At 45.3% G+C, this 14,146-nt stretch overlaps 1 protein-coding gene across 2 annotated transcripts in view; it reads right to left on the bottom strand.

The window, feature by feature from the left end:
- Positions 1 to 723: 723 nt before the first annotated feature.
- The window catches only part of tpp2 (tripeptidyl peptidase 2), a gene marked incomplete at its 5' end in the record, with an annotated part of 22,638 nt that continues 9,215 nt past the window's right edge, over positions 724 to 14,146 (bottom strand). Inside the window, 13 exons of one of the 2 annotated variants that reach the window (XM_080536278.1) lie at positions 724 to 3,322; positions 4,341 to 4,460; positions 4,740 to 5,004; positions 5,215 to 5,345; positions 5,462 to 5,558; positions 5,715 to 5,866; positions 6,605 to 6,643; positions 7,382 to 7,460; positions 7,947 to 8,191; positions 11,511 to 11,648; positions 11,881 to 11,977; positions 13,494 to 13,594; positions 14,131 to 14,146. The exon at positions 14,131 to 14,146 is cut by the window's right edge and continues 101 nt beyond it. In XM_080536278.1, coding sequence (XP_080392404.1) covers positions 3,233 to 3,322; positions 4,341 to 4,460; positions 4,740 to 5,004; positions 5,215 to 5,345; positions 5,462 to 5,558; positions 5,715 to 5,866; positions 6,605 to 6,643; positions 7,382 to 7,460; positions 7,947 to 8,191; positions 11,511 to 11,648; positions 11,881 to 11,977; positions 13,494 to 13,594; positions 14,131 to 14,146 — 1,570 coding nt within the window. In that variant the 3' untranslated portion in view covers positions 724 to 3,232. The remainder of the gene's footprint in view (positions 3,323 to 4,340; positions 4,461 to 4,739; positions 5,005 to 5,214; positions 5,346 to 5,461; positions 5,559 to 5,714; positions 5,867 to 6,604; positions 6,644 to 7,381; positions 7,461 to 7,946; positions 8,192 to 11,510; positions 11,649 to 11,880; positions 11,978 to 13,493; positions 13,595 to 14,130) is intronic. The other variant, XM_080536277.1, reaches the window with a different exon arrangement.

A 14,146-nucleotide genomic window follows, 5' to 3' on the forward strand; every position in this document is an offset into this window, starting at 1 on the left:
CCCACTTTTAAGTAATACATAAGTAATACTTACATGAGTATTATTTTACTGTATTCTATTGCATTCTTACATTTTATCACCGTAATTATGTGACATTTTGAATTTGAGACCAAAAACTATAATGCCACACTTATATAACAGACAGGGCTTCAACTCCTCTTGTGGATTTGGACAGAGCAGTGGGAGAGGTACAGAATGGGAGGTCAGGTGGTAAGGGACATGAAGATTGACAGCATGGCTTTAAAGCGATACATGGATATGAAACAAAGAGAAGTAAAAAGAACAGGGTATAAGAGAACAGGACATGCCAATCAAGTCTTCGATCCCATGTGGCTCAACTTATCCTCTGCCTAGGCTCAACTTACCCCTCATCGGGGTAACTCATCGACTACTTGTTTTAGGAAAGTCATATTTTGAAAACTGTTTATTTTAGATCCAATGACATTATTCCCAGAGATGCACCACATCCTGATATATAAGTACATATTTTAGTTGGAGACATTAGTCATGCCCTCACTTTAAAGACACCTCAAGTAAAAACTGGCTCAACTCACCCCGCTCTCCCCTATAGTAAATACCCTTGGTTGGTAATAGACTATTCTGAGGTTAAAGAAAGGGGATATTTTAAGGCTGAGCAATTCTCTCCGACACATCTGGCAGACAAACATCTTACACTGAATTATAACCACAAGAGACGGCATGATACTCTTATTCTTCCAAATCTTTTTTATTCAGAATAGTTTTCTCATCCGTGACATTTTCCCGTGTGATAACAAAATAGCGTGGCGGTATTTCCATATATCGCTGAGGAAGAATGGTTATAAAATAATACTAGGTACATACAGTATCCTTTAAAATCATAACATTCCTTTAAAATATTGGCATTGACTAGGTTTAGTTTCTAATATAAATACAAGACATCCATAAATATTTCTGAAAGGTCTTTGACACCAGTGGTGAGCGATATGAGAGAGTTGTGACTACAGTCCGTCAGTGGTGGACGGTGATGTCCTATAGTGAAAGTTTAAGGCCATTTTCAACTGTCATTGGCAAAGAGTAGACAGCCGCACCCTGAACGTCGGTCCGAAAACAAAAATCCAAACGTTTTATTTACAGAGTTACAGAGGAGAGGGAAGGATTGAGTGAAGGGAGGAGGGAGGGTGGGTAGAAAGGGAGAGGTAGGGAGTAAGAGGGTGGACAGAGACAGAATGAGAGAAGTCTTTCCAGAGAGTCCAAAGGGAGAGGGACATGACTTCTCAGAGAAACAGGGACACTTAGGAGGACCAAAAACCTCAAGATCTTTGCTTAATCCTAATATTTATGGAACTCAAAATTGATGATTACATAAAGATGGCATGGCAATGTCACAAAGCCAGGCGCGCACGCACGCACGCACACACACACACACACACACACACACACACACACACACACACACACACAGCTAGGATGTGAATGGACATTTCAGGGTTAAAAAGCTATTTCAAACTCAAACAGACCTTAACTAAAATGAAGTGGTCAGCTTCCAAACGACTGTCTTTTTCCTTTACTCTACACAACATGCATACATTTAAAATACATCAGGGAGAATAATAACATTTTCATATAGTTATATTGCCTCTTTATAATTGTGTTATGGTGTATGTATGTATATTTCTGCAGCTGTGAGGTCATTCAGGTCAGGTAGGTCCGGAAGGGCTCAATATTCAGAACGTTGCAAGTAAATAAAGAACAAATGCCACGTACAGTATAGATCAAAACATCGCTCTCCATACCACGTCGAATATACACAATCAGAAGGGTTCATCTCTCTATAGGGCCTCAGTTCAATCAATTCCAGATAAAGGAAAACAGCACTGCAGGTTCAGAATGTTTATGCTGCATGTCAAGAGCAGGCGTGGAAACGCCTCCGGAGGATTCTGAGTGAAGCTGCAGTGCTGTTAACCTTTATCTGCAACTGATTCAGTCGAGTCCATCAAGTCAATCCACAACTGAATAGATTCCCCTCACCTTCAGCCTCTTGACCCACAGTGAGGTCTGAGGTGGTCAGAAACGGGGTAGTTATAAAACACCACCGTCAGGTGTGAAAACGCAGGAGGCTCCTGGGTCTGCTGCTGTACATGGACACAGAGGACCACTTCCCCCGGGGTGTGTTCAGACGTTGAAGAACGGACTGCAAATGTACTGTAAAGACACTCCCTATTCTAGAAAAAACAGACAAGACACTCACACTGCACCTGTTCTACACAACACATGTCTATGTGAACATCCTGTTGCTCCGGTGTTCCCAGGTAAGATAAGGTACAGATGGAAAGGCACCTGAATAAGAGTGTGGCAACAGTGGAAGAAGCCGGACTGCGTTCGGGTCAGGCTCCATACAGAGGCATGGCTGGAGTACTGCCATCCTGTACAGTCCCCCTAACCCTGGTGACGGGACTCTTGTCTGCGACTAAGTCCAGAATCCTGAAGTCAAGAGGCCCTTACTCAAATCACAAACAAATCTAACAAACTCAAACACGTATTCTTCACTGCCTCCCACTGCTCTGGTTGGTGGGTCTGTGCGAGTTACGCTGCTCAGATCTCAAGCTCTTCAGGATTCTGGTCTAGTCTATGGACTACCAGAACCAAGCAGCAGACCAACCTGCTGTGGCCCTCAGGGGGTGCGTTCCCATCGTCTACAGCGGCTTCCTCTCCCCGTGTCCCTTTTCATAATAAATCACTGATACACAAGAACTGGACCGGTCACAGCAAGTTTCCTGGTGTGGAAGTACAGTACAATCCACCATATTGCTTTCACCTATCCGGTGTTATATCATACAAGGGATAGGAGACAAGGAGAGGAGGCCACTGTAGACTATTGGGATGCAGGAAGGGAGTGTCCTGGTGTGTCCCTTCCCCGGGTGGACTCCAATGTGAAAGGTGTCATTAAGGTGTCGTGACAATATTTACAGTATTTGAAGGAGAGACGTGCTGTCGGCTACACTAATGTACAGTTCAGGCGCTTGCTGGCTTGGTAAAAAAAACAAAAAACACATGACAGGTTTGGATTTCAGAGTAGCGGTTGGTGGGTGAGATCAGATGTGTGATGTCCGAGTGACCATGTGTGGTACATGTATGACCGTCCATTGCCTAGGTATGGGTGTGTTTGTGTGCATGCGTGCGTGTGTGTGTGTGTGTGTGTGTGTGTGTGTGTGTGTGTGTGTGAGTGTGTGTGAACATGGGTCAGTGGCGTTTAGAACGGCGTGAAGTCAGCAGGGTACATGATGGGGAGCCAGTTCTCTGTGAAGGTGGCGCAGTGCGTCCACCCCAGGGACCGCATCAGCTGAAATCAACAGGGGAGTGAATGTCATGAATCAGGAAGCAGACTTGACTGTCAACAGTAAAGGTCTTTGCACACTGATGCGTTTTTTTTGTCTGTATTTTTTTTAAAAATAGAACTCATGTTGTGTCAATCACGCTTGCACACCGAATCCGAAATATTCGTCCATCATAATTTTTTTCGGAACAGGTTTGATTTTCTGCGTTTTTCGCGTCCGTCAAAAGCCTTTTGAGAGTTGTTTCTGACCCCTCCGCCATGGTATAGAGGGACACATCGTCAAATTAGAACTGCAGGACAGTTGGATTAATGCTTACGGAAGTACATGTCTCAAGTATTATCTCGGCGGTTAGTCGAGTGAAAGAAAAACAACATATAGATGATAATTCACACAATATAATACCACGAAAGCGTACAGCACTAAACAATAACATTCATTTGGGTAGCATCATACTCAAATTCAGGCAGAAGGACAGGGTCCGGGCAGGTGCACACACTGTCACAGACTGCCAATGCATCACATAGGTATATAATTCAGCATAGCTATTTATAAACAGTTATAGCTGTTTATTTTTCTATTCTCGAGAAGAGACAGGAGCACAAAATCATCGTCAAGAATGAGGAAAGTTTGTTTTCTCAACCGATTTTGTTCATGGAAAATGGTTAATTTCCTAAATGTTAAAGCTATTTTCTTCACAACCGGGGACACTTGAAAGGTGTTCTTCCCCCTGATGTAGTCTACCATTTGGTTTTAGTTATATTGCTCTCACTTGTTTGTACGTTTTGCTAAATCAAGCATTTAGAATTTAGAGTGCATATTGCGAAATTTTGCAACGTCAATATATCAAATGACTGCATCGGACTCTAATAAAACGCATCGGAGGTCAGTGTGCAAGGTCTCTGTGCGTAACGTTTTTTCGGATGACGGATTTAAAAATACGCATGCGGGAAAAAACGCATCAGTGTGCAAAGACCTTAAGGCCGTCATTAGGCGATACAGTGAAACGTAGGAAAGTCCACTCACCTGGATGCAGTTCCTCAGGTTCTCTTTGCTGGGTTTATCTTCTACAATCTTGGAGGCGTACTTCAGGGCCCTGCCATACATCTTATTGACAAGAGCGTGTTTGTAGGAGAATGTTAACACCTAGAAGAGAGGGGACAAGATCAACTACCTTCAGCAGAATTGTAGAAAGAGAACAGACCAAAACAATAAAATAATAATCCAGTCATATCATTGGTTCAGGACTCAAAGGTCATCTACATTACTTGCTACGCAAGTCAGCAGATTGCTGTACAATATCCATGGGATTCTCAGATGTTCCAACACTCCTCCAGGCGTTTAGGAGTCTGATCAGACTGTGCAGCCTGGCTTGGCCTGGAACGTAGACCTGGAACACCACCGCCACGTTCCTGAACACCTCACCTTGGCATCCGTTAGCTCCGCCCACTTCTGCACCTCCCAGAACGTGTCCGTCAGGGTATTGGCTCCGGCCTGCTGCGGGGAGTCGTCAGAGCTGCCCACCTCGGCCTCTCCACATCCCTCGCTAGACTCCCCGGCCTCCCCGGCCCCCCCTGCCTCTGCACTGGCCCCGTCCTGAGAGGGCTGGGGCAGGAGCAGCTGGTCAGCCAGGGCAGAGCCCTTCCTGCACAGTGCGTCCAGCAGGGACGATTTCTGCTTCTCCATGTCACTGCAAACACACCGATATTCAACGACAGTTTTTCAAGGCATGGTAAAAGACCGTCTCTATACTTCAATATACAACACCGTACACATCCACAGTAGAGAACAGTACATGCAGGGAGTGGAAAGTCAATAAGGCAGGGACGGACACACACAGAGACACACACACCCACACAGACACACACCCACACAGACACACACCCACACACACACACACCTTTTGATGGTGGCAGCGTCAGGTCGGGGGTCGTTCTTCATGGTCAGATAGACGGCGAGGGCGGTCTGGTCGATCTGAGACAGGACGATGTCAGCAGCTTCCACGATCTCCCCCAGCCTCTTCAGACGCTCCTGGAGAGACCGAAGGAGAGCAGGTCAAACACAGCTACAACTACAGCACAGAGGTAGATATATCATCAGCTAAGGGGGTCACGTGTGTGTGTGTGTGTGTGTGTGTGTGTGTGTACCTTTTCGGAGTCCAACTGGTGGAGTCTTTGTAGATGCAGGGGCAGGTAAGATGAGAAGCTTTCCTTCAGTTCATCATACAGAATGCTGTTGTCCAACCTAGGAGTGGAGGAATGATGGAGAGAGAGAGAGAGAGAGAGAGAGAGAGAGAGAGATATAAGAGTGAAGGCAGGAGACAAGGGAGAGTGTAAGAGACGTAAAAAGGCCAAAACAACAGAGGGCAAAACAGTCTAGTAGCCGGCCAGAGAGACTCACTTTGTCATCCACTGGATCTTCATGTCTCTTAGGGCCTCTAAGAACTCCTCCTTCACATCTTTCTCCTTCTCTCCATCCTTCTCTTTCTCCTTCCCTCCATTCTTGGTCTTGTTGGGTGCGGGGATCAGGTGGTAGACAACTGGCACGATGTCCTTGAATAGACACACACACAGAACACCCAAGATGGTTGACCCACTGACCTACACCTACTCTGGGCTTCGTTACCCAAGAGCCTCTGCTTCCTCCCTGATCGAAATTCAAATTCAGTGGAAATGAGATTCACAGAAGTGTCCAATGGCACTCTTCTTTTCTGACCGTGTCGAAACCAGACCCAACCAGTCAGGGCCAGACAGTGTATTCATAGTATTCGAACGTTGTTTTCCAACGTTCAAGTTCACCAATGTTGCAAGTAGCTCCGTCGTGCGTGATAACAACTCAGTGATTGTAGAACAATTGTGTTTTGCTACACAATTCAGGTGCGACAACTGATCAATCACTCAATTGATACACTAGTTACCCACAAATATGGTGGCGAGAAGACTTGCATGACATCAGCGAATACTATGAAATATGTCAGTTTAAATGAACACTGCATGATGTATTGGATGTAGTCTACCACTATTGACCACCAGAAAAGATAGGACTTAACCTGGGACAGTGAGAATGGGAATTAATGTACAAAATAATGCAGATACTAGTATACTGGTGACTGCACTAAGCATAAATGACTAACATTCAGAATTTCTAAAATTCACGTAGTTATTTGTATGTGTAGCACACTTCATATCAGTGGTTGTAGAACATCAGATCAGTGGTTGTAGAACATCAAATGCCCTACATTCTGACAGTGATTCTAGAACATTATGCCCTAGGTTTTTTACATCCAGTACCTTTTTAAATTTTCCTTGTCGTTTTGCAGAGGCCTGTCCCTGGTGGTCAGAATAACACAGAGTAAGGAAGAGAAATCAGGTACATTGGAGGATTCTCTCTCTCTCTCTCTCTCTTTCCTTTCTTTCTCTGACTTTTTTTTCACTGGACCCACCTCTCTTTTACCCCAAAAAGATAGTGGCAGGCAATCACTCCATCCTTGTTTTGTCATCTCAATCGTCTTGTGGACCAATTTGACTCATTCAGTTACACAAAACAAATGGAGCTCAAGGGTGGTGGTGGCACCCTTTCATAACAAACAGCACCATCTAGTGGTGGCCGTTCATATGTACAATATTTCGGCCCCGTACCCATCGACTGGACCACAAGAATCGAGCTCAGCGACCTGCGTCTCCTCCCCTCACTACAGCAATACCGCCGTCTTGCCAAAGTCAAACAGTCACAGCTAGCACAAACAAAATGGCAGACAAGAGGACAGGCAGGTGGGAGAGGACAGTTGGGTCTCTCTGACCAGGTTCACATAGAAGCAACACAATGCAGGACGTTCAGGAGACAAGATCCTCTGCAACGTCAACAAAGACCAGTCTCGCCCACTGCACACCCAGTTCCATGGAAAGCAGCAAAGCCACAGGCAAGTACAAGAGAACAAGACAAAAACAGTTGACCAGCACAGCTTTTTAGATCGGTTGAGATGGAGGATGGATGGGGGACGCCTTCAATGAGAGTAAGCCCATGAGAGGGTTCCAAGCTAGTGATTGACAGCAGAAAGGGCCACTCACTGCTTTCTTGCCAAACTCGCCCTTGGGCACGACCAGGGAGCCCGTCAAGTAGCATCCTGGACTTGTCCCCTTGGGGATCCTGGGAGAGAGAGAGAGAGAGAGAGAGAGAGAGAGAGAGAGAGAGAGAGAGAGAGAGAGAGAGAGAGAGAGAGAGAGAGAGAGAGAGAGAGAGAGAGAGAGAGAGAGAGAGAGAGAGAGGACATCATCACACACAGTCACCACTAGTAGAACACACTAGAGACACTACCACAACATCATAAGACACTACTACAGCATACTACACTTCTAAAACACACTAGAAACTACTAGAACAAAGGTTATTAGGTTTATTCAGATCCCAATCACAACCCCCCCCCCCCAAAAAAAAAATACAATCCTACAGACAGACAGACAGACGGACGGACGGACATGGAAACTGTGTACCAGTACACGTGTTGAATTATCAAATTAAAACATTTGCACGTTGATCTGGGGACACACTGTCATCTCCCTTCCAGAGCGTCAGGTGTCTATGACATCAGGCTATCTGGTGCTCCAGATCTGCGGCCGGGGCGGCTCTGCTTACTTGTCGTCGGGCAGGGAGGTGACGTAGAAGGGCTGGGTGGCTCCGGGGACCAGGGTGAGGGAGTTGGCCTTCTTCTTGGCCAGCAGGGCAGCGCGGTGCGTCTCGTACATGTCCAGGGTGAGCGTGGTGGACAGGCGGTGGGACACCACGAACGGGAGGTCCTTCAGCCGCTCCAGCTCACTGGACTGCTCGTGGCGCACCTGCAGGCGCACTGTGTAGTCCCCTTTCTCCAGCTTCAGAGAGTACTGAGGGACAGATGGGGGACGGGGGGACGGGGGACTGTGAACTTTGTCAGGTCATTGTTAGGTTGTACTAGTGGTTGTGGTCAGGACATTGTTAGGTTGTACTAGTGGTTGAGGTCAGGTCATTGTTAGGTTGTAATAGTGGTTGTGGTCAGGTCATTGTTAGGTTGTACTAGTGGTTGTGGTCAGGACATTGTTAGGTTGTACTAGTGGTTGAGGTCAGGTCATTGTTAGGTTGTACTAGTGGTTGAGGTCAGGTCATTGTTAGGTTGTACTAGTAGTTGTGGTCAGGTCATTGTTAGGTTGTACTAGTGGTTGTGGTCAGGACATTGTTAGGTTGTACTAGTGGTTGTGGTCAGGTCATTGTTAGGTTGTGGTCATGTTCTTTGGTGGTTGTGTGACAGTTGCCAGATGGGGGGTAGGGGGGTGTTTGGTGCAGTGTTTCCTCTATATGCATTTATTGGTGGCGGGCCGCCACGAATGAATTTCCTCCGCCACTAATTGATTCAGTCCACATTTTTATTTTAAAACATTTTAGCTGATTAAAATATATCTGATCCTAGATCAGCGCTATAATGGATGTTGACTAAAAGTGCACCTAAATCCACGCCCATCTCTCTCTAACCGCTGATCCAAAATCAGATTAATGACATTAAACATTCAGTTGACGACGTGACACAAGGGCTTCTCCTGATTGGTCTAAATGTGAACCGGCATGAGAACCGTGCAGACTCAACCATCCCTGCTCAGCAGTCTTACCTGCCGAAATGCTCGGGCGCCTGTGTTTTCTCCTCGCAAATAACGGGCTAAAAGTCACCGGTAGTACCATCTAAAAGATACAAAAAGCTGATCTAGCTAGCTAGGTGCACAAATAAGATATCACGTTAAATAACTTCGAAAAATTAAACGAAAACAGCGACAGATGGATGGATTTTTCAAGAAAAAAGATGTCCCAGACACTTCAAACATTGCTGAAGCTAGCAGTGATGATGATGATGAAAACCTTTATTGTCCCCAATGGGGAAATGTTGTTGTCAAACAGCTTAGTTAGGGCAGACAGAAAACATTCAATAAATAAATAGATAAAACAGTGCAGGCTCAATAAGTAAAAAGTTCCAAGTTCCAAAGTTCCAGCTCCAGGTCTCCCCCACCCTGCAGGGCCTGGTTGTAGAGTCGGAGTGCAGCTGGAACAAAGGACTGTCCAAATCTTTTTGTACTTTGACGGGGGAGAACAAATCTGTGGCTGAACTTGCTCCTCATCCCCGCCAGCTCGCAGTACATCGGGTGGGAGGGATTGGCCAGCATGGCCGCCAGTTTTTTCCCCATCCTCTGTTCTGCCACCACCTCTAGGCTGTCCAGCCCGGTCCCCACCACAGAGCTGGCCTTCTTCACCAGTTTGTTTAGCTTCGCAGCATCCCTGGCACAGATGTTTCCACCCCAGCAGGCCACGGCTATGAGCGATCCGAAACTGCATGGCTGGCAGGAGCAAAGGAGCTAGTTGGTGGATCAGCTAACAACGTTTATGGCGGGGTACCACCACCACCAGCTACAACTACAGCGGGAGAACAAGCAGCAGCTACTGTGCGCTGTGGTATGTACACTAGGGATGCACCGAACATTCGGCCACCGAATGTATTCGGCCGAATATCGCAAAATAAAGCACATTCGGTATTCGGCCGAATGTGTGAAAACACTGAATGTTTACCACCGAATAGTGGCCGTGTTTTGATGACGCAATCAAACAGTGTAAGCATCCCATGCTGCTCAGCGAATGAGACGAGCATTGACTGCATGCTGCTACAAATGGAATAAGACCCAACATGGCTAGCTCCATAACCGTGGCTGCGTTCGTTGAAAATAAACTCACTCTGAGAGCGCCGGGGCGAGCGATTCGATTGGAAAGGGACCGAGCGATTCGATTGGACGAGAGGCATTCCGCGAGTGCTGATCAGATCCCCGGAGCGAGTTTACGAACGCACCCGGGCTGTCATCTGCTCACTGCGCCAACAGCATAGCTGTTTAGTGTTTTATTAAGCTGTTAACAAACACTAAGAACTCAAAGTTGTCATTCCCCTTTTTGCTCAATTGCGTTGTATTGTGTTGTATTGCGTTGTATTATGTTGTATTATGCTGTATTGTGTTGTATTGTGTTGTATTATGTTGTATTGTGCTGTATTGTCAGGTTAGGGAAGAAAAATAAAGATTTTCTTTCAGCAGCTATTCAGGGAAAACAAAAACATTTAATTTGACTGATTTATTTTATTTATTGTGCTTTGTTGGTATAGACTGATGTCTGCTGGAATGTTCAATAAAAGTTATTTTTTTTCAATCTCAATTTCTTTCTTTGAGAAGCATGAATAAAAAGCAAAATGTATTTAGTTTATGCAATGATAAAATTAAAAACTGCCGATACACATTCGGTATTCGGCCAAGTGTTTCCTTAAATTCGGCTTCGGCCTCGGCCAAGAATTTTCATTTCGGTGCATCCCTAATGTACACCAACATATATTACTTTCGTTTGTTACTTTCATTTGGACTTTGGATTTTAAGACCACTTTAATTCATGAAAAGGTCCAGAGTTTCTTGTTGCAAACGGAGGAAGGACAAACAACAGGTGCTTTGAAACCAACACCCAATCATGCCAGGACGATGGCTAATTTGATAATTTTGATAGACATGATAGCCATCACATCTAGTTGAAAAACTGTCGCAAGTTGAAGAACTCGCGCAAGTTGGAAATACTCGGAAACTTTCGCCAAGTTGGACATACTTTTCCTGTTGTGTTTGAGACGGAGCCAAGACTGCTCGTTTGGAAGGACATTGGATCTGTGAGTAACGTAAACCTTCAGAGCTGATGGATGGAAACCGGTATCACAAGTTTATGTTCTGTATATATATTTTTTTTTTTTTGCCATCCTCCCTCTAGTTTTGGTTGAAATTAGGTCGTTGTTTTGAGCGTGCGTGCACGCCGCGCGGACAGAGCTCTCCGCCACTAATGTAAAAATTCCTGGAGGAAACACTGTGGTGTGAACGTGAGTTGTGGTTGTGTTATGGTCGTATTGTGGTTGTGTTATGGTCATGTTGTGGTTGTGTTGTGGTTGTGTTATGGTCATGTTGTGGTTGTGTTGTGGTTGTGTTATGGTCGTGTTGTGATTATGTTATGGTCAGGTTGTGCTTGTGTTATGGTTGTGTTATGGTCGTGTTGTGGTTGTGTTATGGTCGTGTTGTGGTTGTGTTATGGTCATGTTGTGGTTGTGTTATGGTCATGTAGTGGTTGTGTTATGGTCATGTTGTGGTTGTGTTATGGTCATGTTGTGGTTACCTGGTGTGGGTAGGCGTCTCCGGAGCCCAGCAGTCTCTTGTTCTGGTCGAACAGCATCCAGAGCTGGCTGTCAAATTCTGACTCGTACAGCAGCTCACACAGCATAGGACAGCTGGGGGTCACCTCGCCACTCTTAGGCTGGCCGGAGGAGGAGGAGGAGGAGGTTACACACAGACTCAAACATGGGGTCTCTCTCTCTCTCTCTCTCTCTCTCTCTCACACACACACACACACACACACACACACACTCACTCACTCACTCACATCCAGACACACACAGAGCAGAAACCCCTCATACCGAGATCTGCACTGATTTCTCTTGCGATACCGGTACATTTCCCCAATTGAGATGAATGCGTGACCCAGGTACCTGGTGAAAGTTGTAGGTGAGGACGATCTCGTAAAGCTGTCGGCTGTTGGGGAGGACGTCCCTGAGGCCCAGGGCTTTGATCTTAGAACTCAGGGGCCTGGGTAGAGGAACAAGAGCGCAATGAGCCTCCGCCTTCGCAATATATACAGTACGTCTGAACCGATTCATTCTTAGAAGCTCATCTGCTATGGTGACTCCTGCCTCCAACATAACTGGGGGGGGGGGGGGGGGGGTGAGCCCTGGAAGGTTGTGTGTAGGGCTGTCCCAAACGACTATTTTTCTAACGATTAATCTAGCGATTATTTTTTCACTTAGTCGGTTAGTCTATCGACTAATTTAACGATTAGTCTAACGATTATTATTTTTACTGTTCGATTAATGTATCACTTAATTTTCCCAAAATAAATGTCAAAAACTTCTCTTATTAACATTTCAGTATTTTATTCAATTATTCTTGTACAAATATATAAATTAGGCTTCTGCACTGCAGGGCAATATTCCAAAACAAAAAATATCCTCTCTTTCTTACAGTCCAACATAAAATATTATATTATAAAATATAAAAGTTAACTTCAAATAAAAGGAAAAGTGCAAGTAATGTAGTAGGCAAGTTCAAGTAATTTTCAGGAGGAATACCAAAATAAATACCAACATAAAATCCTCTAATTAGTGCAATTCGAGTGAAATTCTAACCGGAATACCGTAACTATACCTCTCAGTAACAATAACGATCTCAGTAACAATATAACATTCTCCCCCTCTCTCTGCTCTCCCCCTCCCACGCTCCTCTCTCTCCCCCCTCCTCTCTCCCCCCGCCTGCCTCCTGGTTATTATTATTATTATAGGTCAGTGTTTCTCAAAGTGTGGGGCGGGCACGTCGCGAGAGACAGTTAGGAGGTCAACAAGTTACAGTATCTTAGCTGTTCATAATGATGGCATGTCTAACAGGGACAATGACAGGGAAAAGAAAAACTACAGAAAATCACAATACTTGAGAGTAGGGATGCACCGAATGATCGGCCAGGTTCAGAGGGATAAGCCTTACCGCGCCATTGACGTACGACTGTGTCAGAGATCTCCGGTCGATAAAAGCTTGCATGATTATACTACTATCTAGTATACTAGTATACATACTATCGCATGTGCGTAGTCCATACTCCACCCACTTTACAGCACAGTCGGAGTTCGGCCATTCCGTGTTCCGTGTGAATGTTCGCCAATGTGAGACGTACATTTTTTATGACGCGATCAAACAGTGCAAGCAAACCATGCTGTTCTGTAAATGAGACGAGCATTGAGTGATGACTACCTACTGCCAAGTAATATAATTACAGCAAACATGCCGGCAGTTTGGTATCTGTTCTCTGACTCTGAAAGACAACAAGAGGCACACTCTGATATTATAGACTTCCGGTTTCGTTTTCGCGTCTTCAAAATAAAAGCGCGAGTTAAGCGTTGTTGAAAATCAATGACACGTCGCTCGTAACTGGTCGCAGCCATGTTGTTTATTTGCGACGCACCGACGCACATTACGCAAGTCGACGTATTGACGTAGTCGATTACGTCGACTACGTCGACGCGTCGTCCCAGCCCTAGTTGTGTGAGCGTGTTACCTGAGGGGCTGGACCCAGGTCTTCAGGGTGATGCTGGGAGACACGTCCTCGTAGTGCAGAGGAGACGACACCTCGAAGCTGGACACGCCCTCTGAGGCGTGCTGGGGGGAAAAGAACAAGGAATTAGGAAAACTTAACCTTTGTGTGTACTAGTACATGGTTCCTACAAGTTTCAACAAATCGAATTTAAGACCTTTATAGACCTTTTTTAGACCTCTGAATATAATTTTAGACCTATTCGCGACACCATGTGATAGCTTTTGGTCGTCTTCGAGGTGATGAAATTAGGGATTTCACTGCCATACAGACAAAAAAGTCTGAAGGATAATTAATATAAAATAAATAAGTCCCATAATTACTCAAAAGTTAATTTTCATTTCCGCATAAATAGATGAGGTCGGACTGATTTCCTTGTCCTTGCAGGACAAGCTAATCTCATTTTGAATACCTAGTACCTCATTTTTAGACCGAATAACTGCAATTCAAGTCCTTTTTAGGCCTTAAGATTTGGTTTGCTGGATTTTAGACTTTAAGGCTTTTTAAGACCAGTGTGGGAACCCTGTAGTAGTATGTGCTTGCTATGTGTGGGGTGGAGAGAGGAGTGTGTGTGTGTGTGTGTGTGTGTGTGTATACTTACTATGTGTAGTGGGGAG

The sequence above is a fragment of the Nansenia antarctica genome, assembly GCF_963989245.1.
Source record: "Nansenia antarctica genome assembly, chromosome: 1".
Classification (NCBI taxonomy): Eukaryota; Metazoa; Chordata; class Actinopteri; order Argentiniformes; family Microstomatidae; genus Nansenia; species Nansenia antarctica.